The sequence below is a fragment of the Pipistrellus kuhlii genome, unplaced genomic scaffold (genome assembly GCF_014108245.1).
Source record: "Pipistrellus kuhlii isolate mPipKuh1 unplaced genomic scaffold, mPipKuh1.p scaffold_m20_p_5, whole genome shotgun sequence".
NCBI classification, from domain to species: Eukaryota; Metazoa; Chordata; class Mammalia; order Chiroptera; family Vespertilionidae; genus Pipistrellus; species Pipistrellus kuhlii.
Window position 1 is genome coordinate 72,804,001 of NW_023425551.1, and position 23,441 is coordinate 72,827,441.

At 54.7% G+C, this 23,441-nt stretch overlaps 3 protein-coding genes across 4 annotated transcripts; 2 read left to right on the top strand and 1 right to left on the bottom strand.

Moving 5' to 3' along the window:
* Positions 1-5,256: 5,256 nt before the first annotated feature.
* Positions 5,257-12,005, top strand: NFKBIE (NFKB inhibitor epsilon). Its single transcript, XM_036415497.2, has 6 exons — positions 5,257-5,874; positions 8,292-8,394; positions 8,870-9,092; positions 10,046-10,134; positions 10,303-10,569; positions 11,441-12,005. The coding sequence occupies exons 1-6, from the start codon at positions 5,504-5,506 to the stop codon at positions 11,504-11,506; spliced, it is 1,119 nt and encodes a 372-aa protein (XP_036271390.1). The 5' UTR covers positions 5,257-5,503; the 3' UTR covers positions 11,507-12,005.
* Positions 12,006-13,017: 1,012 nt separating this feature from the next.
* Positions 13,018-16,654, top strand: SLC35B2 (solute carrier family 35 member B2). 2 transcript variants are annotated; one of them, XM_036415495.2, is made up of 4 exons: positions 13,018-13,170; positions 13,690-13,883; positions 14,094-14,248; positions 15,164-16,654. In XM_036415495.2, exons 1-4 carry the CDS (start codon positions 13,160-13,162, stop codon positions 16,097-16,099), a joined length of 1,296 nt encoding a protein of 431 aa, XP_036271388.1. In that variant the 5' UTR covers positions 13,018-13,159; the 3' UTR covers positions 16,100-16,654. The 2 variants fall into 2 exon arrangements, with proteins under 2 accessions (XP_036271388.1, XP_045429252.1); XM_045573296.1 differs by lacking the exons at positions 13,018-13,170; positions 14,094-14,248 and having other exon boundaries at positions 13,803-13,883.
* A 166-nt stretch (positions 16,655-16,820) lies between these two features.
* Positions 16,821-22,892, bottom strand: HSP90AB1 (heat shock protein 90 alpha family class B member 1). Its single transcript, XM_036415492.2, has 12 exons — positions 22,735-22,892; positions 21,218-21,367; positions 20,599-20,805; positions 20,340-20,499; positions 20,057-20,190; positions 19,649-19,957; positions 19,116-19,281; positions 18,524-18,714; positions 18,262-18,409; positions 17,859-18,127; positions 17,271-17,604; positions 16,821-17,175 (listed from the first exon to the last, which is right to left on the bottom strand). Exons 2-12 carry the CDS (start codon positions 21,365-21,367, stop codon positions 17,066-17,068), a joined length of 2,178 nt encoding a protein of 725 aa, XP_036271385.1. The 5' UTR covers positions 22,735-22,892; the 3' UTR covers positions 16,821-17,065.
* Between the last annotated feature and the right edge of the window lie 549 nt (positions 22,893-23,441).

The window sequence follows — 23,441 nt, forward strand, 5'->3', positions numbered from 1 at the left end:
GAGCCGAGCCGAAGCCAGCGCGCCCCCCCTCTTCCTCCCGGCGCAGGAGCCCCGCCCCCGGCCCCCCAAACTCCGCCTTCCCCAAGCCTGCCGAATGGCCACCCCCCAAAGAGGAGAAGCAACAGGGCTCCCCGCACCCCTTCCCCACTCCTAGCCCTGCTAACCATGCTTAGGCGCGGACACACACACACACACACACATACACACGCACATACACACATACACACACATACACTCACACACACATACACACACTCACACATACACACATATACACTTACTCACATGCACACACACATACACACACATACACTCACACATGCACATACACACACTCACATACACACACACACTCACACATACACACATATACATACACACACACTCCATACACACACACACTCACACACACACACACACTCATGCACACACACACACTCACACACACTCTCCAACCATCCTGGGAAGATCTATGAAAGGGCGTCTTGGAACCCAAGGCAGATTCTCACTCCCAGCTGGTGTGAAGGATGAGGCAGGAGCAGACCCCCCTGAGCCTCGGTGGAACAGGGCGGAGGGAAAGGACGGGGCTGTACTGAGAAAGAACTAACAGAGGGCAGAGAGGACACTGGAACCAGCCTGCACAGGCCATCTTCCTCCCCGAGAAGTACAGCCCCAGTGAAGCAAACAAGTGTGTACATTGTCCTCTGCTGGAGACCAGGACGCCAGAGTTCTGATTCTTTTTAAATCATCACCCAAGGATATCCTTTCCATTGAAACATCTATGAGAGAGAGACACACGTCGACTGGTTGCCTCCCGCACGCATGTATCCCAATCATGGTGGGGATTGAACCTGCAACCCAAGTACCTGCCCTTGACCAGGAATTGAACCCGCAGCCCTTTGGTCCATGGGCTGAGGCTCTAACCACTTAGCCACCGGCCAGGGCCCGAGTTCTAATTCTTCATCCTGGCTTTTCCACTAACAAGCGGTATGACCTTGGGCAAGTGCCTTCCCTTCTCTGAGCCTTAGTTCCCTCGTCTGTGCAGGGAGGAATCTGACCAGACAGTCTCTAAGGCTCTGACCTTCTCTGGGTGTAGGAGGCAAAAATCACAGACCGCAGGCCAGGCTGAGTGGCTGCAGGTGGCGTACCCCACTGTGCCATCCACCCACACTTCTCCCTGCCACGCCGCGGACAGGAGGAGAGGAGACGGACACCCCTTCATTTCTGAGAGCACCCATTCAATAAACAGGGATTAGGTGCCTACTGTGCGCCCCGTCCAGAAGCAAAACACGCAGTGTCCTCCCCTCCAGGAGCTCAGCCTAACGGGAAGCGGGGACCTGGAAATCAATCATTATGACAGAACGTGATCGATCTGTGTGCAGTCACTGTGGAATCCTACTGTGTGGCGTGTGCTGTATCGGAGTCTTTGACATAGAGTAGCTGTTTCCCCACTTACCTTTGGGAACTGAGGCAGAGGGGAGGTGAGTGACTTACTCCAGGTGATAGTCACACAGCTAGACTCTGGATCTTCCCCACTCAAAGTCCATGGGGCTGTCTGGGAGGAGGACGTTAGTGTGAGGCAAAGCCCGGATACCCGGTCTTTGGGGGTAGAGGACAAGCACACCGATCTGCCGGGGTCATCCTGCCACTCACTCTCCACACACTCACCCCTCCTCCTGGTCCTGCCTCCATCTTCCTACTGTTCCCTTCCCCGGCGAGGTGAGGGTGACTCTGTCTGCCAATTGCTTCAGATCTACCCGGCCTGCAGGACCCTCCCCGCCAGCGAGTCCATCTCCTTGCCCACACAGGGCAGGGTGTGCCCCTGGAGAGGCAGGGGTTCTCTTCCACTCCAAGGCAGAGGAGACATCTCACTTGGTGACTCATTCCAGTGTCTTGCACCCATGCTTTTCAGGAAGTCCTCCCTCACCACTAACGTTGACCTTTCTGGGTCTGGTTTTATCCCCTCCCACCTAGTTCAGTCCTCGCAGTAGACAGAGCAGAGGTCCTAACCCTGACCTTCCCTAACCCAGATAAAACCCTCACAATCCCCATGTAGTCGTTATACCCTTCCCCCTGTCCCCCACCTCCAGGGCCTTCCCTTTCTCAAGAGAGATAGCCCAACTCCTTTTGGCCAACACCAGAGCTCCTAAGAGATTAAAAACACACACACACACACCCAACCCTTCCCCCCCATTCACACACATTACATTTCCTTGACAGCCTGGGGAAAAGAGGGGTGAAGGGAGGGGGCTCAGAAGGAGCCAGCTGACCAGCTGGTCACCATGGCAACTGGGGCTGCATCCAGAAGATGAGCCTGGGTGCAGGCTGAGAGTGGGAGAACAACTAAGAGAACTAGAAAACATCAACAGATAAAGAGAAGATTCTACAAGAAGACTGGAGCAGAGGAAACAAAGTCAGGGCCCTGACCACACTGTGGCCCGAGTCAGAATTCTTTAGTCCAGATGATACTGCATGCTCCTTCTCGCCATTCCTGAAGTTTCCCCAGAAGGGCTTCCAGCCGGAGAGTAGGCTGGATGCTGGAAGCAGTGAGCGCCTCGATGCTGACCTCGTGTGGCCAGAAAAGGGACTGCCACACACCTGTTATGGTTCAGAGCCAGATATGGGGCTGAAAAGGAGTAGGTTTTTCCTTAAATCAACCTCTGTATTTGATGAGAGATGTGGTCACTGAACATTCCTGAGTTCTCCTGTCCTTGCAAAGGACTCATATGCCCCAAGCCCTGCAGGCATTATAGAGGGGAAAAATTAGAAAAGGTAAAAAACAAAACAAAAACATTCACTGAAAACAATTTTAAGCTTTGGATTAGGGGCAGGAGAGCCTGGCTCTGCACTTCATTTGATCTTAGGAAAGTCACCTCTCCCCACTGGGCCCCAGCTTCCCGACTTTAAAATGGGAATAGTTCCAGATATTTAACCCAAGTGGTCTGGGTCTGGAGTTTATGACTATACTTTTGCTCCAGCTTTTGAGGATGGGAGAGGGAAATGTCAGGGGAAGAAGCTGAAAACATCTGACATGGCTTCTCACAGCCTCATACTCAGCAAATTCTCCCTCTCAGGTCCTCCAGGGGGGCGGAGAGGAGTAGGTCATCTCCTCTCATCTGCTCTCCCACCCACCCCCACCCATCTCCTCTTATTACTAATCCCCTCCTCCCAGAGACTAGGTACTTCTCTGCTCCCCAACCTCTTTCCTCCCCATTTCCAGTTCAAATGGAAACTTCCCTGCCCCTCTCCTCACTGTGTGCCCCCTCACCACCCTCTTCTCACTCCTGTCTTCTCACAATCACTGTGTTGTAATTGCCATGGGGGCTTGGTGGATATTAATTACTGTTACTGTGTGGTCCTCAGTTTTGCTTCCAGCAGAGAGAACAGTGTCACACATGTAGGACAAGCTCCACATGTTTGTCAAATGGATGAATAAGATGAGGTTGCATGGGAGAAGGCAGTAGGGAAGCTAGTTAGTAGCTGTCTACACTCAGCGCAGCGTTCTTCCCCCAATGCCAGAGAGAGAAAAGACACTCCTTTGGGATAATCTTCCAAATGCACTGTTGGCCCATGGTCGGTGGCACTTGGGGTAGGGGTAAGTCAGGAGGCACTAGTTTGCACCTCAACATGTGGGTACGGTTTGCCTAAGGCCTCCCTGAGCCCAGGGGAAGAAGAGAGAGGGGAGGAGGAAAGATGTGTTGGCACTGGAGCTGGAGCTGAGTGTGGCCCAATGTGTCTGGGGCCTCCCCATCCTGGCCCCGCCATGAGGAAGTAATCTTCCCTGGTAGATGGGGGTAACCAAGTGTTGCAACCACAAAGACCAGTGTTTCACCCCTGGAAAGAATGACCACTCTGCTTTTTAATTTTTTTAAATATATTTTTATTGATTTCAGAGAGGAAGGGAGAGGGAGAGAGATAGAAACATCCATGATGAGAGAGAATCACTGATCAGCTGCCTCCTTCCTGCATGAGCCTGCAACCTAGGCATGTGCCCCAACCAGGAACTGAACCATGATCTCCTGGTTCATAGGTCGATGCTCAGCCACTGAGCCACAGCAGTGAGTGCACTCTGCTTTTTTCAGACAACAAAAAGAGCATGACCAACCTCCTTCGTTTAGACAACAGTCTGCCTGAGAAAACCCAGTTTTGAAAAGCACATCCTCATGCCCAATTCTCTGTGATCTGAGAAGTTGACATAGGAGACCCTCAACCCAGGACCCAAAGGGAGAATCACTAACCTTTAAAGACAATGGAGCCCTAGCCGGTTTGGCTCAGTAGATAGAGCGTCGGCCTGCGGACTGAAAGGTCCCAGGTTCGATTCCGGTCAAGGGCATGTGCCTTGGTTTCGGGTACATCCCCAGTGAGGGTGTGCAAGAGGTAGCTGATCGATGATTCTCTCTCATCGATATTTCTAACTCTCTATCCCTCTCCCTTCCTCTCTGTAAAGAAAATCAATAAAATATATTTTAAAAAACAAATAAAATAAAGACAATGGATATCCCCTTTCCCTACCCAAACTTCCGGGCACTGGTAAATGAGAAAGCAAGAGAAATGGAAATGGGTAGGAGACAGGAAGCAGTGCCTCCCATCCCACCAACCACATGCCTGCTCCCACAAGATGTCTAATTTGTACAATTAATACATATTTCTTTAACACACGAATGAATAAATGAATGGGAACAATGAGTGGATAAATGGAGGAAGTGAAGGAAGGAAAGGATGCATGGGTTCAAGAATGGAAAAGAGCTGAAACCGGTTTGGCTCAGTGGATAGAGCGTCGGCCTGCAGACTGAAAGGTTCCAGGTTCGATTCAGGTCAAGGGCATGTACCTTGGTTGCGGGTACATCCCCAGTAGGGGGTGTGCAAAAGGCAGTTGATCCATGATTCTCTCTCATCGATGTTTCTAACTCTCTATCCCTCTCTCTTCAATTCTGTAAAATATTAATAAAAATATATATTTTTTAAAAGAATGGAAAAGAGGGGGGAGGGAGTGAATGAATGAATGAATGAATGGACCAAGGGGTGATTGGATGGCTGGCTGGCTGGCTGGCTGGCTGGATGGATGGCTGGATGGATGGATGGCTGGCTGGCTGGATGGATGGATGGGAGGATGATGAATGGGTGAATTCACACACCAGTGAGTCAGGACCAGGTAGCCCGGGACTCGGAGCCAGCGCAGAGGGCGGGGTCAGGGGGATTCCGGAGGGCGGGGCCTGTGCCCGGAAGCGCCTGTCGGGGGCGGGGCCTGAGGGGCGGGTCCAGAGAGAGCGCGTCAGACCGGGCATCCCGGCTTCCCCGAGGAACCTCTGCGGCGGACCCCACGGAGCTCCGAGCCTCTCCCACCCTCCTCGCCGGCTCCTCGGACCCCAGCAGCCCCGGAAGGAGGCCACTCCGGGCCGGGAGCCCGCCCCGCAAGACGGCCCTGCCACCCGGAAAGGCGGCGCGGCGGGGCCCGCAGCCGGAGCCTGCCGGGACCGGGCCCCCGCGGGCCGGCGCCGCGGGCATGTCGGAGGCGGCGCGCAAGGGGACGGACGAGTCGGACGAGAGCCAGTGTGACTCGGGCATCGAGTCCCTGCGCTCCCTGCGCTCCCTGCCCGAGACCGGCCCGGCCCCAGCCTCCCGGGCCCCGGGCGGCGCGGGCCCCCAGCCCTGGACCCATCCTCCGGGCACCGACCAAGAGCCCCCCGAGAAGGAAGACACCGATGGCGAGAGGGCCGACTCCACCTACGGCTCCTCGTCGCTCACCGAGCCTCTGACCTTTTTGGGGGTCCCTGAGACCGAACACCCGCCCCCGGGCTCGCCGCTCCCCCCAGCCGGGGCGCTGAGTCCGCAGCAGCTGGAAGCGCTCACGTACATCTCGGAGGACGGAGACACGTGAGTCTAGGGGCGAGGCTGGGACTGCACTCCTTCCCCATGCTAACTCGGGGGCCTCCCCGGGAGCACCCCCCTCTGTAATGCCCCCTCCAGGCACTTGACCTGGAAGGAGCATTCTCCACTCTCTTCCCAACTCCAAACTTCACTCTCAGCGCACTTGTGAGCTCCAGCCAGGCCCAGACCAGAGGACCGGGGATCATCTCTCTGCCCTCCCTTTTGGAGGCGGGCAGAGCTGGCAGGGCCCTTACCAGGCACCTAGGATTCTGGAAACCTACCAATAAGCCACCGCTAGGAAGAGAAAATTCCCCTGACCAGTCCAGGTTTTGTTTTGTGTGTGTGTGTGTGTGTGTGTGTGTGTGTGTTTCTTGCTGGGGGAGAGGGCATCCTTGCTTGCACAATATCTGGAATTCCCAGGCCCTGACCTCAAAATGCTCTGTCTCAAGGAACCAGAGATGCCAGGGACAGGTGACCCATGGAGGCCAGGAAGCCGGGGGTGGGAGTATGGCCAGGGTACAGAGCTAAGGCTGGCCCTGAGGAGCAGGGGGGAGCCAGGTTGGGACACTCCTGCCCCAGCAGACTGACAGGCGGCTGGCTGGCTGCTGCAGCCTACTTCCTCTCTGCTGAGAAAGGGGAAGTGAGGGTTGGAGTCAGCCTTTACCGGCACCTTCTGTCTCCCAAGTGCCCCCAGTCCTCACTATCTTGCCTGATCCCCTTGCCTGCCATTTCTCCCCAGGCCCAGGGGGGTCTTGGTGGGACTGGTAGGAAGCAGCGGGAGGAGGAGGCAGTAGTGCACAAGGTCAGGCCGGCTGAGGGTTTGCCCCTCGGGAAGAAAAAACACTGCTAGGAGAGGGGGTGGCGGGCATTTGGGGGTTACAAACAGAGGGGCAGGAGCTGGGGTCCCAGGTCAGGGATGTTGAACAGGGAAGAAAGGATGTAGAAGGAGCAGGAAGTGTCTGTTCTTATCTGCTTTTTGGAAATGCAAGGGTCATAATCCTAGGTGACCTTTGACAGAGACCCAGTGTGGCCCCAGGCCTTTTGTACTTTGTGTATTCTGTGCCCAAATCAGCAGCCCTCAGGCCCAGAGCCGAGATGTGGGGGCCTTCCTGTGAAATACCTATGCTGACCTTTGACCCGGGAAGTAGAGGCTCCAAGTGGAATACCTATGGCTGACCTTTGACCCAGGGAGTGGGGGCTCCGAGTGGAATACCCGTGGCTGACCTTTGACCCAGGGCGTGGGGACTTCTGTTGCTGCCCTCCTCTGTTAGCCTCCCGGCCCAGCCTTTGCCTCCTCTGGTTGGAGACAGGTGTGTCTAGAATGGGCGGTGGGGAGGTGGCAGGACTCCCCCAAAGGAGTCCCTTCCCTCGGAAGTGTCTGGGGTGTGGGACAGATGGAAGTGGGAAGAGGAAGTGGGAGGAGGGGAGACGGAGGGAGAGAGGGAGGTGGCTGCAGGAATGTGACCCAGAGAGCTGGTCCTGGCCGAGGGGATTTCCAGAGCGGTTCCTCCCTCCCTCGTCACTCTCTCCTGCTGCTGCCCGCAGCCAGCCCTTCGCAGCCACTGCCGAGCGGCCCCCTCCCCGGCCCAGACAGGCCTGGCAGCCACGTTACCCCCAGTCACTCGCGTCCCAAGGCAGCTGTCCGGGCTGAGACCCTCCAGCTCTGGCTTTCATTTTCCCCACCTGATGTGGGGAAACCCCAGGACTGGAACTTCCCCTCCCAGCTGTCCTCCCACCCCTAGGTTAGGGCTCTTTGTCCCCTGACAAACACATACTTTGTACACGGCACGGACCTCGCCTTGGAGGTGCACACAGAGTGAGGGCTCTGGCCAGACCCGGCCAGTCTGGCTGTCTGAAGAGGGACCCTCGGAGGGGGTCTGAGACTCACTCCCCTGCTGGGGGCACAGGACAGGATGTGGCACTCCTTGCTGCTCATTCAAGAGCTTCTGTTCTCTCTCCCTTGGCATGTGCAACATTGAGTTTGGGTGCGGGGAGGTGCCCCCCACCTGCCGTCTCTGAACTCCCTGTTGGGCTGGGGGGATTGTGGGGAGCTCAGCCCTGGAAACCACCTCTGCACGACCCCAGCAGCTTTCAGTTTGGCTTTGGAGCTGCAGCTGGTCCGGGGGGCCCTGGGGCAGCGGGGAGGAGGGGGTGGGACAGGAAGCTCCTTGGCCCGCCGGCACCCTGCCCGCACGCCCACTGAGCCAAGGCCCTTCTGGAAGGCCAGAGATGGGAACTTGGAGCCTCCACCCCCGGGAATCTGGTTTCCCACACCAACCCTCACTTCCTGGCCCAAATGCTTACTTCCTGCACCTATCCTGCGGGTGGCTTCTTAGAGATGTGTTCCTCCTAACCCCAGGACCCCAGCCCACTCTTTCTGACCTGGGTCCTGACACTAACCCCTGCCCTGCCCTGCCCTCCAGGCTGGTCCACCTGGCGGTGATTCACGAGGCCCCTGCCGTGCTGCTCTGTTGCCTGGCTTTGCTGCCCCAGGAGGTCCTGGACATTCAGAACAACCTTTACCAGGTGGGTGGAGAGGGCAGGCTGTGTCCAGATACCCATGCCTGCCCTGGCAGCCATCCCGAGCAGCCACAGTGACCTTAGGCTGCTTCCTCAGGAAACCACATGCAAGACCCTGAGCTAGAAGCTGAGGATACAGACATGAGTAAGACACAGCCTCTGCCCACAGGGTGCTTGAGCCTGGACTAGGGACTCATGTCGACACAATTACACAGCACGGTGACAAGAGTTGTGATGGAGGCACATACCAGCTGCTGCGGGATCCACTTCCCTCACCCTGCCTCCAGGATTAGGGTCCCAAGAGCTTGGTGGGGGGCAACAGAGGGAAGGGCTTGGTAATGTGGCCATGGAAGAGCAGGGCCATCGCCTCTATAAGCCGCCTCAAGGAACGTGCCGGCCGTTGTCAGTCCTGTGCCCACGTGAGCGTGTCCCCAGAGGGGGGAGCACGCTGCAGTGGCCCTGTGACCCTCTGTGCCCGCAGACGGCGCTCCACCTGGCTGTGCATCTGGACCAGCCGGGGTCAGTCCAGGCCCTCGTGCTGAAAGGGGCCAGCCGCACGCTACAAGACCGACATGGTGACACAGCCCTGCACGTGGCCTGCCAGCGCCAGCACCTGACCTGTGCCCGCTGCCTGCTGGAAGGACAGCCGGAGCCAGGCCGAGGACCGCCTCACTCCCTGGACCTCCAGCTGCAAAACTGGCAAGGTACAGGCTGCCACAGGGGACAAGAGACCAGGACCCCCCTCTCAGGGAAGGAGTGGGGGCAGGGGGGTTGTCATACCATAGCTTATCCATTGATGCACCCCTAGTTCTAAGTACATAGATACTCAGTACCTCTTTGCTGAATGAATGAATTTGATTTAGGAATTTACTTAGAACCTGTTGTGTGCTAAACAGAGCGCTAAATCTTGCCCTTGAGATACAGTTTAACAGAGATCGTTAATTCAACAAGATGTACTGAGGGCCTCTGTGTGCCAGACACTATTCTAGGAGCTGGGACTGCATCTCTGAACAAAACAGAGCGATTGCGATAGACAAGACATATAAGAAGCGGATTCTCTAGTAGGTTAAAAGGCAGTGAGTGCCTCGGGAAAGTAGCACAGAGTGAGGGGGACTGGAATGACTGTGTGACTGAGTGGTGGTCAGGGAAGGCCTCCTGGAGCAGGGACCTTTGAGCAGACTTGGGGGTCTGAATCGAGTTCTTTAAGCAGAGAACCCAAGCCAGAAAGGAGACGGCAAAAAGGCAGGGAAACACATGGGAGGAAGTGGCCCTGGGAGGGGCTGGGACTTGAGGATCCTAGAGACCTCTGAAGAAGGTGGCTGTGGCCAGGGTTTCAAGGCGGGCAGAGTTATCGAGCTAGAGAATGGGGGAGGGGGATGTCAGGGGCGGGTGCCTGTATGGGGGTGTCACTCAGCAACCTGACCCTTGAAGCATGAAAGTTTCAATAACATGACTCTGAAAAGATGGAAACTTTACGTTCCTTTCCCCTCAGACTTTTGAGGGGGTTTTTTGGGTTTGGGTTTTAACAGCCCTGTGATCAGAGGTATTGAGTGGGCAGTGGGTCCCTTGGGGCCGAAGGGTAGGGAGGTCCCTGAAGAGTGGGAGAGAGAGAGTTGGTGGATGCAGATTAGCAGCCTCCACATTCGCTCCGTCCTAGGCTTGGCCTGTCTCCACATCGCCACTCTGCAGAAGAACCAGCCACTCATGGAACTGCTTCTTGAAAACGGAGCTGACATTGATGTGCAGGTGAGGTGGCCAATCAGGGCGCTGCCTGGCCCAGTGTCTGCCCTGTCACGTGGTCTAGCCCTCAGGTCCACTCCCAGTGTCAGAAGCGGTGGCACACACCTTATCCGGGGCCCGGACCCAGCGTGCTTCCTCTTGAGGGCCTTGGAAGACATCCTTCTTTCCCTCCAGGAGGGCACGAGTGGGAAGACGGCGCTGCACCTGGCTGTGGAGACCCAAGAGCGGAGTCTGGTACAGTTCCTGCTCCAGGCCGGGGCCCGGGTAGACGCCCGTATGCTCAATGGGTGCACACCCTTGCACCTTGCTGCAGGCCGGGGTCTCAAGAGCATCTCATCCACGCTGCGAGAAGCAGGTGCCGACTCTCTGCTGAGGAACGTGGAGGACGAGACGCCCCAGGACCTGGCCGAGGATGTGATGCCCCAGGACCTGGCTGAGGATGTAAGAGGCATATACTCAGCTTTGCCCTCCAGACCTTCCCACACCCTTGGCAGAGACAGGAGCTGCAATGGCTGAAATAGCCAAGGAGTTAGGATCCTGGGGGGCAATCCACCATTCCGCCACTCACCAACTGTGGGATCTTGGGCAAGCTTCTGCCCCTCTCTCAGTGGGTGGCGGGGCCTGTGGGAGGCCAGAGAGCCTCTGTCCAAGAGTCACTCCATTCAGCTTCAGCCATTAGGTGCAGAGGAGGAAGATGTCCAGTATTTCCCTGTCTTGGGAACGTTTTAAGAGAGGTGAAACCTAGGTTTTCTGTATAGTCTCCGTTTTTAATGTAAAAAAAATATTCAAAATATTTTGTGAGTACCCTTCCCCCACCCCAACCCCCCAGAAACTAGACCCACAGGCCGATCACCTCCCGGGTCCTTCTTATCTGTGATAGTCAGGAATGTTCTTAGAGGGGGAGGATTGCCTAAGGCACATGTGTCAAACACAAGGCCCGAGGGCCAAATCCGTCCCGCCTGGCCTTGCAATGTGGCCCGCACCGCGCTGTCATCACTGCACTCCGCTGCGTTTCCATCACCATGACAGTTTATGACTGTTCAGTAAACCATTCGGCCCGCGATTTAGGCTGGATTTTAGATTTTGGCCCCTTCTTTGATTGAGTTCCACACTCCTAGCCTAAGGCCTTGGGGACTCCTGCTAGCCCAGAGGGATTGCCATTTGGGAGATTAGTAGGAAGTTCTGTTCCCTCCTGTCCAAGAGTCAGTTGACAGGGAGAAAACGGCCTACTAGGTCTCCCTGGCTCCCTTTCCCCACCACTGCCTTTTCCCCGCTGGACCCTGATCTTGGCTCTCTCCATTCCCTTTCTCAGCCCTTTGCTCTTTTGCCCTTCGATGACCTAAAGATCTCTGGAAAGCCACTGATGTGTGCCGACTGAAGCCAGGGCAGGGTCTGGGGCCCTGGAGGCTTCCCATCTCCCCTTCTGGAAGCTGGAGCCACGGTCGCTGCAGTTTGGGCCCAGGCAGGTGCCCTTCCGGAGTCCTGGGACCGCTGGGCCAGCACCGTCCTGCGCCGAGAGGAGGGGTCACAAGTGAGGGCCAGCCCGGCGGGAAAGAAGAGCTTCCCAGGTGGACGGAGGTTCTGGGAAGACCCCTCCCACCCCAAAGCCCCGGGTGTCCTGGGTGAAGCCTCTCTGGAAGATGGCCGGAGCTCTCGTACCACCCACGTCGGGTCACCCTAAAACTGTCAGCCCACAGGGAAACAAGGACTCTCCCGAGTGAGGAGAGAAACTGAAATGTGAGCGAGCAGAGCCCTCAGCGCTCCCATCTCACTGCTATTGAGAACTGTTGTTTGAAGACTTGACACAGAAGGCCCCCGGACTGAGCCTTGGGGAAGGGGAAGTTTCAATAACATGACACTAAAACGGCACAGACTTTTAAAAAGTCCCTCCCCCCCCTCCTAGTTGTTTTGTGCGAATGCATGTCTGTGTGCGCTGGGGATTTTTACACGGGCCTGCCCTGTGACCTGGCAGTGGAGGCAGGCAGAGAGGAGGTGATCACTTGAGCAGGAGAGGACCTTGCTGGGTAGCGGGGGGAGGGCAGACAGTCCTCTGGCCTCGGTCCAGCAGAGATCCTGGCCCTTTCTGTGGAAATGCAGAGGGTGGAGGACAAGAGAAAGAAGTAAGGAGATAGGAATAAGGGGGCCTTGCCACTGCCTTGGAGGTGATGGGGAGAAGGGCTGACCTTGGGGGGCAGACACAAGGGAGCTATGGCTTTTTATGTGTTGTGTTTTTTCCTTCCTCATATTCCACACGTGTTTGAGGGACCTGCTAGGTCAGGCCTCTGCTGGGGTGAAGACTATGGGAATAAATCAACACAGTCTCTGGCCACTTGGAGCATACAGTCTAGTGAATGAGGCAGTCATTAAAATCCTAAGAGTGTATTTCCATGTAACATGTCATCACAAGTTGATGGGAAGGAGAACAACGGAGTAGGAAGAGGGCCATACTTTGGGCGGTCAGGGGAGGCCCCTGAGCGTCCTCTCAACACAGTAAAGCGATGGGGGGAGAGGGAAGGAGAGGAACTGAGAGCTGGCCAGCGTGGCTCTGCCCGGGAAGGGTGAGTGGGCGAGGCGGGCTGGGGCCAGGTCATGCAGAGCCTTAAAGGACAGACTGCTGGCCCCTCCAAACACGGAGACATCTTCCGGTCGGAAAACCGTAACAGAAGGGGAAGTGCCCCTAAGACGGCATTGCCTCGGGGCTGGTGGTGAGGCCTAGGGGCGATGACGAAGCAGGGGGAGGCCCGGGCCTGCGACTCCCCACCTCCCCCGCGCAGGGCGGCACATACCCAGGCGTCGAGCCCGTCTCCCTCCGGGCCGCGCGGGGGCGCTGTGGCCCGCGGCAGCACGGGCGCTGCGTGGTCCGGGCGGGGGGCAGGGGGGCGGCCGCGACGGAGGGAGGCGGGAAGATCGCGGCACTTCCGCTGGCCGCTGGCTCGCTGGCAGCTCCGGGAGGCGACGGCGGGAGCGGAGGGCGCGCGCGGCCCGGGGCTTCGCATTCCCCGGCCCCCCTCCGCCCCACGCGGCGCGGACCATGGTTGCCAGGTGGGGGGCCGGGGGCGGCAAGGCCACGTGACGGGGCCGGGCCACGTGACCGCTGCTCCGCCGGGTGGGCCGGGTGGTTTCCAGCTGCCGGGGCGGTGGGCTCGCCGAACGGTCTGCGGAGCCGGCTAGGCCGGCGGGGGCGTGGCGGGGGCTTGTGCTCTTTGGGGGAGTTAGGGAGCGTCAGGCGGGGGAGTTGGGGGGACCCCCGGCGCTCCGGAAACCCGGAAGGCGGGGTGTATGGAGGGGGCGCCGCCGCCGCCGGCCGGAGCAGCTGGCGACCGCTGGAGGGAAACAGAGGGAACCTGTGTGCCCGGAGGGGCGGCGCCGGCCCGGGGAGGGAGGGAGGGCGCCCTGCCTGGACGGCGCCGGCCCCCCAAGGAGAGAGAGGCTCTTTGTCCGGCTGGGCTGCAGCGGAGGGGGCGGGGAGATGACTCCGGGCCCTTCTCCAGTGTGGTCCCCTCATCGCCGGTGGGTGATGAACTAACGGCTCCCTAACCCTGATGTCCTCCGCCCCCGCAGGTGGTGGGCAGTGGTGGTGCTGGTTGCCATCCCCGCCCTGGGGGCAGGTGGGGAGACCCCCGAAGCCCCTCCGGAGTCATGGACCCAGCAATGGTTCTTCCGCTTTTTGTTGAATGCTGTTGGTTATGCCAGCTTCATGCTCCCTGGCTACCTGCTGGTGCGGTACTTCAGGCGGAAGAATTACCTGGAGACAGGTGTGTGGGCAAAGGGTGGGGAAGTGTGCTCTTTCCACAAAGTGTTGGCCAGCTGTCTAAGCAGGGATGTGGCTTAGAAAGAGAGGGAGGAAGGGGACGGAGGAGAGGGAAGAGGAGCGAAGGGGAGGGGGGAAGGGGAGGAAGACAACGGCAGGGCAGACTGGCTGCCTTGGAGAAGACCGGGGTTTTGACTGTGTGCGCCTTCTTCAGGCAGGGGGCTCTGCTTCCCTCTGGTCAAAGTGTGTGTGTTTGGCAATGAGCCCAAGGCCTGCGATGAGGTTCCCCTGGCTCCCCGGACAGAGCCCGCCGAGACCACTCCTACGTGGCAGGCCCTGAAGCTGCTCTTCTGTGCGGTGGGACTCCAGGTAGGCAGGCAGGCGGCAGGCTCTGCTTCTCTTCCTGCTTTGGGCCACGGTGGGCAGGGTCTCTGGAGTCAAAGTTCTCACCCTTCCAGTCTCAACAGGGATGTAGTTGGTTGTGTGTCCGCCTCCTCGGGGCACCCTGTACCACCATCTTCTTAGAAATGATTGGAGAAAATGCCCCCCCCCCCGACTTCTGTCCTAACTATCCTATTATTACAATTTCCTCTGCAGTGATGTGTTTCACATACTGTACTGTAAACCCACTGATAAAAGTTTGGGGGGAAGCCATTCAGCCTTCGCCCACACCACATCTGAGAAGGGGTGCCAAGACACTGACCTCATGGCATTTTTGAGTGGACACTGCTAGTACCACCTCATGTGACATGTTAAACTGATAGATGTCCAATTCTTGCCTGCCTGAATTGGTTGGAAATAGAAAATATTTGGGATGGAGTCAGCTCTAACACACCCTGCTGTGGGGACAGACAGGGTTTGGGCAGTTCTAAAGCATTTGTTGTGTTTCACACACACGTGATTCACTACAACAGTGGTCAGCAAAGTCATTTAGTCAACAGGGCCAAATATCAACAGTACAATTGAAATTTCTTTTGAGAGCCAAATTTTTTAAACTTCTAACGCCACTTCTTCAAAATAGACTTGCCCAGGCCATGGTATTTTGTGGAAGAGCCACACTCAAGGGGCCAAAGGGCCGCGTGTGGCTCTCGAGCCGCAGTTTGCCGACCACTGCCCTACAAGCTAAATCCAGGCTTGAGAGGGAAAGGGAAACTTCACAGAGGAACCAAATTATGTATGCTGTCCTTTAAACTAGCCTTCTGAAGAAGAAGGAGGTTGATGAAATTCTTCTCTGCCAACCTTTTCCTTATTTTATCTGTTTTATCTCCCTCCTCCCCCATCCAGGTGTCTTACCTGACTTGGGGAGTGCTGCAGGAAAGAGTAATGACCCGCAGCTATGGGGCCACCGCCACGTGGGCAGGTGAGCGCTTCACAGACTCTCAGTTTCTGGTGCTGATGAACCGAGTGCTGGCATTTGTTGTGGCCGGCCTCTACTGCCTCTTCTTCAAACAGCCCCGCCATGGGGCACCCATGTACCAGTACTCCTTTGCCAGCCTGTCCAATGTGCTTAGCAGCTGGTGTCAGTATGAGGCTCTCAAGTTTGTCAGCTTCCCCACGCAGGTGCTGGCCAAGGCCTCTAAGGTGATCCCTGTCATGCTCATGGGGAAGTTGGTGTCTCGGCGCAGCTACGAACATTGGGAGTACCTGACAGCAGGCCTCATCTCCGTTGGGGTCAGCATGTTTCTGCTGTCCAGCGGACCAGAGCCCCGGAGTTCACAGGCTACCACACTCTCCGGCGTGATCCTACTGGGCGGCTACATTGCCTTTGACAGCTTCACCTCAAACTGGCAGGATGCCCTGTTTGCCTATAAGATGTCATCGGTGCAGATGATGCTTGGGGTGAACTTCTTCTCCTGCCTCTTCACAGTGGGCTCCCTGCTAGAGCAGGGGGCCCTCCTGGAGGGGACCCGCTTCATGGGGAGGCACAGTGAGTTCGCTGCCCACGCCCTGCTGCTCTCGGTGTGCTCCGCCTGTGGCCAGCTGTTCATCTTCTACACCATCGGACAGTTCGGGGCCGCCGTCTTCACCATCATTATGACCCTCCGCCAGGCCTTAGCCATTCTGCTCTCCTGCCTCCTCTATGGCCACACCATCACCGTGGTGGGGGGGCTGGGGGTGGCTGTGGTCTTTGCTGCCCTCCTGCTCAGAGTCTATGCCCGGGGCCGCTTAAAGCAACGGGGAAAGAAGGCTGTGCCCATCGAGTCCCCTGTGCAGGTTTGAGGGACCCAACTGTCCAAATGAAGATCCTCTCGGCATACCAATTTCCTCTCCTATTGTGTAGCTTCTCACAGGTGGCTGGCTCAGGGCAAAATGCAGGCTTTCCTGTGTCACAGACCAGCTCTGTGTTAGGGGCAGGGAGGCTAGGTGGTCACCTTCCCCTTTGCCTTAAGTCACCAGCCCTCTAGGACTCGAGCCCCAGGGGAGGCAGTTGTTTGGAGGGGCGGAAGGTGAAGGGATCTTCCAGAAATCCCCTAGTCTTGCCCAGTTAGCTCTGCCAGCAACCTCACCAGTGCTTGTCCCCTCTGAATATCCTTTATAGGCTCCCTCCCAGACACCTGCATTTAACTGATGATTATAAGCAGAGTGCTGCTGTCCTAGGGTAAGTGGAAGGTGGTGCTGTGCTGGGGAGAGGAGAGCCCTGCCTGCACCAGCACCACCACCCTCCGCTCCTGGATCCCATGGCTCTGCTCAGAGCTGGTTGCAGGTTTTGGTACTTAGAAAATGTAACTTTCTGCTCATAATTTTATTTTTATTAAATTAAACTGCTGCAATGGACTTGGTCCTGTATTTTGGTGGATGGTATTAATATGGTAGTTCTCTTCAGTGTTATGTGACTTCAAGATGGTCCTCAATGACATTTACTATTTATCATATAACCCATACTTCTGATGGCAAGGGAGGGGTAGAGCAGCTAAGGGAACTCAAAAGGAGCAAAACTGTATAAAACGGCATTTTCTTTATTTTGCATACTTTAATTTCAGAACAAAATAAAAAAACAATACATAACACATCCAAAACTGTCAAATATGAGGAAAGGGCTTGAGGCCATTGTAACCTGTCTTAGGGAAAGACAGGAGGAGAAAGCCACTAAACGTCAGAGGAAATCAGGTGGGCTACGGCCACGCAGGGCTGCTGGGGGAGCCATGAAGACTACACAGAGGACGCAAGATCTGCAGATAGAAATTCCTAGTCTACTTCTTCCATGCGAGAGGCATCCTCATCGCCCTCAAGAGGGGGGATCTCATCAGGAACAGCAGCACTGGGTTCTTCAGCCGTCACTTCATCTTCATCAATGCCTGAAGTGGGAAAGAACATCACAAGAGATTTGACCCAAGTAGCACCCAAGTCAAACCTGTCCGTATAAGAGCAGTTCCCTAACAGGGGTACTCACCTAGGCCTAGCTTGATCATGCGGTAGATGCGGTTGGAGTGGGTCTGGGGATCCTCAAGTGAGAAGCCAGAAGAGAGCAGTGCAGTTTCAAACAGCAACACCACAAGGTCCTTGACAGCTTTGTCATTCTTGTCTGCCTCTGCTTTCTGGCGGAGAGTCTCCACGATGGGGTGGTCAGGGTTGATCTCCAGGTGCTTTTTGGCCATCATGTAGCCCATTGTAGAGTTATCCCTAAGTGCCTGGGCTTTCATGATGCGCTCCATGTTAGCTGTCCAGCCGTAGGTGCTTGTCACAATGCAGCAGGGTGAAGACACAAGCCTATTGGAGATTGTCACCTACAGGCAGTCACAAAAGCCTTGAGTTTATATTAAATCTTAAGGTAAAAAGTTTTATTAGAAAAAAAATGCTCAATCTTTGCCAAATTTTAAGGAAACAGCAACCTTAAACCTGCTTGCTTAAGAGAGCAAGAGGTTAGATGACCTAAATTAGGTTGCTTAAAATCACTCATTGTGTAGCAACACAAGATTCTGAGGGAATAACAGCCTTGAAGGCATTTGTTACAAAATACATCAGTCCCAGAATTGCTTACCTTCTCAACCTTCTTATCCAAGATTTCTTTCATAAGTTTGCAGAGGTTCTCAAACTTGGCCTTGCTCTCTTCCATCTTCTTTTTCTCCTCTTCATCCTCAGGTAGCTCCAGGCCCTCCTTGGTAACTGAGACCAAGCTTTTCCCATCAAACTCCTTGAGCTGCTGCACACAGTACTCATCGATAGGCTCTGTCATGTACACCACCTCGAAGCCCCGCTTCCGCACTCGCTCCACAAAAGCAGAGTTAGCAACTTGTTCTTTGCTCTCACCTGTAGGGTTATTACTTAATGTGAGTCAAAGATCAAAACACTTCATACCAGGTTCCTCCCCTAAATGCCCCCTCTCCCCCCCATCCCTACACCTCTACTCAGGAGGCCCTCATTAGACCTAGGCTCCAACGCACCAGTGATATAATAGATGGATTTCTGGGTCTCCTTCATGCGGGAGACATATTCTGAGAGAGAAGTCATTTCATCTCCAGACTGGGAGGTGTGATAGCGCAAAAGCTCAGAAAGGCGTCGCCGATTAGTTGAGTCCTCGTGGATTCCAAGCTTTAAGGGTGGAAAGAAAAACAATCTTACTTGAAGATAACCTTACTCTCTATGTGAATGAAAAATACACCATATAGTAATTATAAAGAATATAAGCATTTGCTGCCTCTTTACCTTTAGGTTTTTAGAGAACGCCTCGTAGAATTTCTTATAGTTCTCCTTGTCTTCTGCCAGCTCAGAGAAGAGCTCAAGGCACTTCTTAACAATATTTTTACGAATGACCTTCAAGATTTTACTCTGCTGGAGCATTTCTCGGGAAATGTTCAGGGGCAGATCCTCAGAGTCCACCACACCTCGGATAAAGTCTACAATCACAAAGTAAAGAAAGCTCAATAATTTTTTTTAAAAAGCAGATCACATTTTCCCTTCACTAAATCTTCACTTGCTGTTTCAGAGAATCCTTAATTATCTAAGGTAAGGCCTAGCCAGTGGATAGTAGTGTGGGCCTTTGGACTGAATGAAGGGTCCCAGGTTCCATTCCAGTCAAGGGCACATGCCTGGGTTATGGGCTTGATCCCCAGTGGGGGGTGTGCAGGAAGACAGTTTATCAATGATTCACATCATTGATGTTTTCTCTCTCTCCCCCCTCTTCCTTCCTCTCTGAAATCAACAAAAACATATTTGAAGATATATTTAGTCCCTCTGAAAATGCTGAAGGCCTTACAGGACTTACCCAACTAACACATTAGAGCAAGAGGATACTCACTGAGATACTCTGGTATCAACTCATCACAGCTGTCCATTATGAACACACGGCGGACATAGAGTTTGATGTTGTTCTTCTTCTTCTTGTTCTCAAAGAGGTCAAAGGGAGCACGACGGGGGATGAACAGCAATGCCCTGAATTCCAACTGACCCTCTACAGAGAAGTGCTGAAATTTGAGACAAGCAACAGTACATTTCAAAGTTAAGCATAAACTTTAGACCCAACACCATCTTTCCTAGGCACTAGAGCATACTGACAGGGCAGCTGTTAAGAAAATTAAGCCCTAATATCCTAAATGAATCTAGAGAATAGTCAGGGCCAAACCCAAGATGTGTAAGGTTACCATGGATACAAAGAGAGGTCACTGAAAAGGATGCAATTTCTCCACCCTAGTAGTGTCACAAGTAAACTCATGTTGGGCCTTGACATTCAGTTCACAGCTACCAACAAGTTGGGCAAGTTTCATTTGTCTAATATCAGCCACACCCTTCTACCTGCTCCGCCTATTGAGCCAGCATACAGGGTTTCCTCACCTTGACTGCCAAGTGGTCTTCCCAGTCATTGGTAAGGCTCTTATAGAACTCTCCATATTCCTCCTGGGTGATGTCATCAGGGTTTCTGGTCCAGATGGGCTTGGTCTTGTTCAGTTCTTCATGATCAATGTACTTCTCCTTAATCTTCTTCGTTTTCTTTTTCTTATCCTTAGCACTATCATCCTCCTCATCTGAGCCCACGTCTTCAATCTTGGGTTTCTCCTCATCATCTTTATCTTCCTCTTCCTTCTCCCCTTTCTCTTCCTCTGCTTCATCATCACTGATTTCTTTCTCTCGTTCCTTCTCCAACTGAAAGTACCAAAGACAATAGGTTAGGGGACAGAACACCAGGGAAAAGGGGGGGGAAAATATGCACCTTGCATGTGAGGGTTTTCAGCCCATACTCACATAAAGAGTGATGGGATAACCGATGAACTGAGAGTGCTTCTTCACCACTTCTTTGACCCGCCTCTCCTCCAAGTACTCTGTCTGATCTTCTTTAAGGTGGAGGATCACTTTGGTGCCCCGGCCAATGGGCTCACCTAGAAAAAGGCAATCACAATGGAGTACAGAGGAAACGAAACTAAACGCAGAAGGGTAGTGAAAGGTAACTGCTTTACAGATAGGATACTCTAGTAACGCTTTCCCCAGAAATGCTAACCCAGTAACCTTTATAGGAAAGCCAACCTACCATGGTCAGCCCGCACAGTGAAGGAGCCCCCGGCGGAAGACTCCCAGGCATACTGCTCATCATCATTGTGCTTTGTGATCACAACCACTTTCTCTGCCACCAGGTAGGCAGAATAAAAGCCAACACCAAACTGTCCAATCATGGAGATGTCTGCACCAGCCTGCCAAAATGTTTTTAATAAGTCGGTTTTGAAAAATAGCAAATCAAAGGCCATGGATAAAAATACAAACGACATGCGCCTAGTTGAAATACCACATACCTGAAGAGCCTCCATAAATGCTTTTGTACCAGACTTGGCAATGGTTCCCAGATTGTTTATGAGATCAGCTTTGGTCATGCCAATGCCTGTGTCCACCAGAGTGAGGGTACGTTCCTGGGGGTTGGGGATGATGTCAATTTTCAGCTCTTTACCACTGTCCAACTTGGAAGGGTCAGTCAGGCTCTCATAGCGTATCTTGTCCAAGGCCTGCAAACACAAATTACAATTTATACAACTCCATCTCTTCACCTAAGAAAAAAACCAACACATTTTTCCTGTTTTTTACTCCCACATAGCCCTAATTCTGATAACCCTTAACTTGAGGTTTAAAAACCGAATGCAGCCCTGGCCAGTGTGGCTCAGTTGGAGTGTTGCTCCATACACGAGAGATTGTGACTCTATGTTCTCTCTCACATAGATGTTTTTCCTCTCGCCCCCGCTTTCTCTAATATCAATAAGCATGTCCTGGGCGAAGATTAAGTAAAAAGATATACAGGTGGGTACAATATCCCATCTATCCATGGAGCAAAGACAGAAGTTTTTATAATGCCAGGTTTATTCCCTTCAATAGCAGACCCCACAAAATACCACCCCCACCGAAGACGCCTCAAGCACTCACATCAGAAGCATTACTGATCAATTCGCGAAGGAAAATTTCCTTGTTGGAGTAGAAAGTATTGATGATGAGAGACATTAGTTGAGCAATTTCTGCCTGAAAGGCAAAAGTCTCCACCTCCTCCTCTCCATGGTGCACCACTTCCTCCGGCATCTAAATCAAGAATTACAAAGGAGCATGACTGCCCGAATTGAAGACTCAAGTTCACCCCAATCACAATGGAAGCATGGAACAAGTTACTTCAAACTGCTTTGAGCTGGGTACTATCAATTTACGAGCACTTTAGGGGCCTTTTCCTCAAAGATTTCAGACTGCAAGGTTAGTCGGGAACCAACTGATGGGAGAAAGCTGACCTGGTCCTAAACAGAACACAAGGTCAGGTTTCTGGAGGCCAAACTACTGAGTGGTCCACGGACCAAAAGCTTCAACATCACCTGGCAGCTTGTTAGCCATGCAGAATACTGGCCCCAACTCACGTGTCTCGAATAAGAATCCCAGGGAATCCAGGTGCATATTTAAATGGTGGAAATCACTGACTACAGTTCTAACAGCTTTTCTGGTACCAGATTGGGAGGGGGAAAAAACCCCAAGGTCACTAGTTTTACATTAAACGGCAAGGATCTGAAACTGCTCCCCCGTTAGGTATGCGTTACCTCCCCGGGTAGGGGAGGGTAACCTGAGATCCCGGGGGGCTATTAAAACAAAGAACCAATAAAGAAAGAAAGAAAAGAAAAAAAACAACTACTCAATCGTAACCTTTCCACACACGAGACTGAAATGTCGGGCCAAAGCAAATACAGCCAAGATGGTGGCCTGGATCCGCCAGGCCGACCCTCTCCCTCGCTGATGGACAACCGTCGCCTGGGAACACACGAGGAGGGGGCGCCACTGCGCAGCCTCCCTACGCGCCCGAGCATCCGGGCACCTGGGCGGGGCGTTGGGCTCCTGAAGCTTCCAGAACAATCTCAGCTCTCGGGGAGCGGAGCCCATGAATATTCCAGGGCCCGCCCCTCCCCTCCTCCTCCATCCGGACTGTAGGAAAGATCTGGAAGGACGCTAGGCCAATGGAGGCCTAGAGCGTTCCTAGCCGCCGACACTCACGCACTTTTTTGGGAAACGCGCCCGACGGGAGCAGTGGCTCCATCAGGACATAAGCGGGCCCTGCTGAGTCACCCCGGGTGCGCACACCCACCGCCATCCCGCCGACCCTCCGGAGCCCGCGGCCGCGTCCGGAAATGGAGGGGAAAGATGGCAGCGCCCCTGGCCGGCGCGGCCACCACGTGCAGCTGCCCACCAGCCCCGGCCCCCTTTGGCCCACCGCGGCCGGGGCTAGTCGCCGAATTGGGGGGTGTGTGTGTGTGTGCGGGGGGGAACAGAAGGAAAAAAGCGAGCTGCAATGGGGAGCCCACGTCCATCCCACCTCCAAGACAACGAAACCTGGGCTTTGGGGAGAATAAACGAAAGCAACCCTAACGGGCTCTCAAGACGGGAAAGCCTTCGGGAGCGGGCTGCGGCTTTACCTTGGTAGGAAAGACACCCAAGCACAGGAGAGACTGTCTTCGGCTCCCAAACCGCAAGCTGCGTGCTCGCCGGGATGACTCAAGAGAGAGGCTGTGCGCCCCCAACCGCCCTATATAGGGCGAAGCACACCCAGCTCCCCGCCCACGGATCCCTCCGCCTTAAAGGAGAACGTCCGCCCGCCCGCCCCGCACCTGCCGCAGCCCGCCCGCCGTGACGTCATGGCCCAAAGAGGCGAGGGCCGGCCTCGCTCGGGACACCCGGATCGGAGACACTCGTTTCTGTGGCTCCATCTCCGCTCTTCCAGGCAGGACCCCACCCGGCGGAGAAATTGGGGATGCTCAGGTTACATAAGCAGTGGACACAGGAGCCAGGCCCTCTGACCGCTCTAAAAACCTGTGGGTCAGGCGCCTCCACGTATGAGTCCCAGTCTCGTGGGACACTTAAAAAAGGGGGATGGGAAGGCGACCTTCCTATAAACTACCCTAAACATTCCTACACCCCGTGAGGGTAAGGGATCGTGCGGAAAGCTCGGGGAAGGGCCAGCCAGCCTTTCGCCGCGGGGCGTGACTTCGACTGGGGGTGGTCACCGGCCTGGGCTCGGGGAGAGGAAGAGGGACTCTTTGTCCGCGTGCGGCGGAAGGAGCAACGGCGGCAGTGCTGCGACATTTCCAGCATTTTCCAGACCCGACTCGGCGATTCCGCCCCC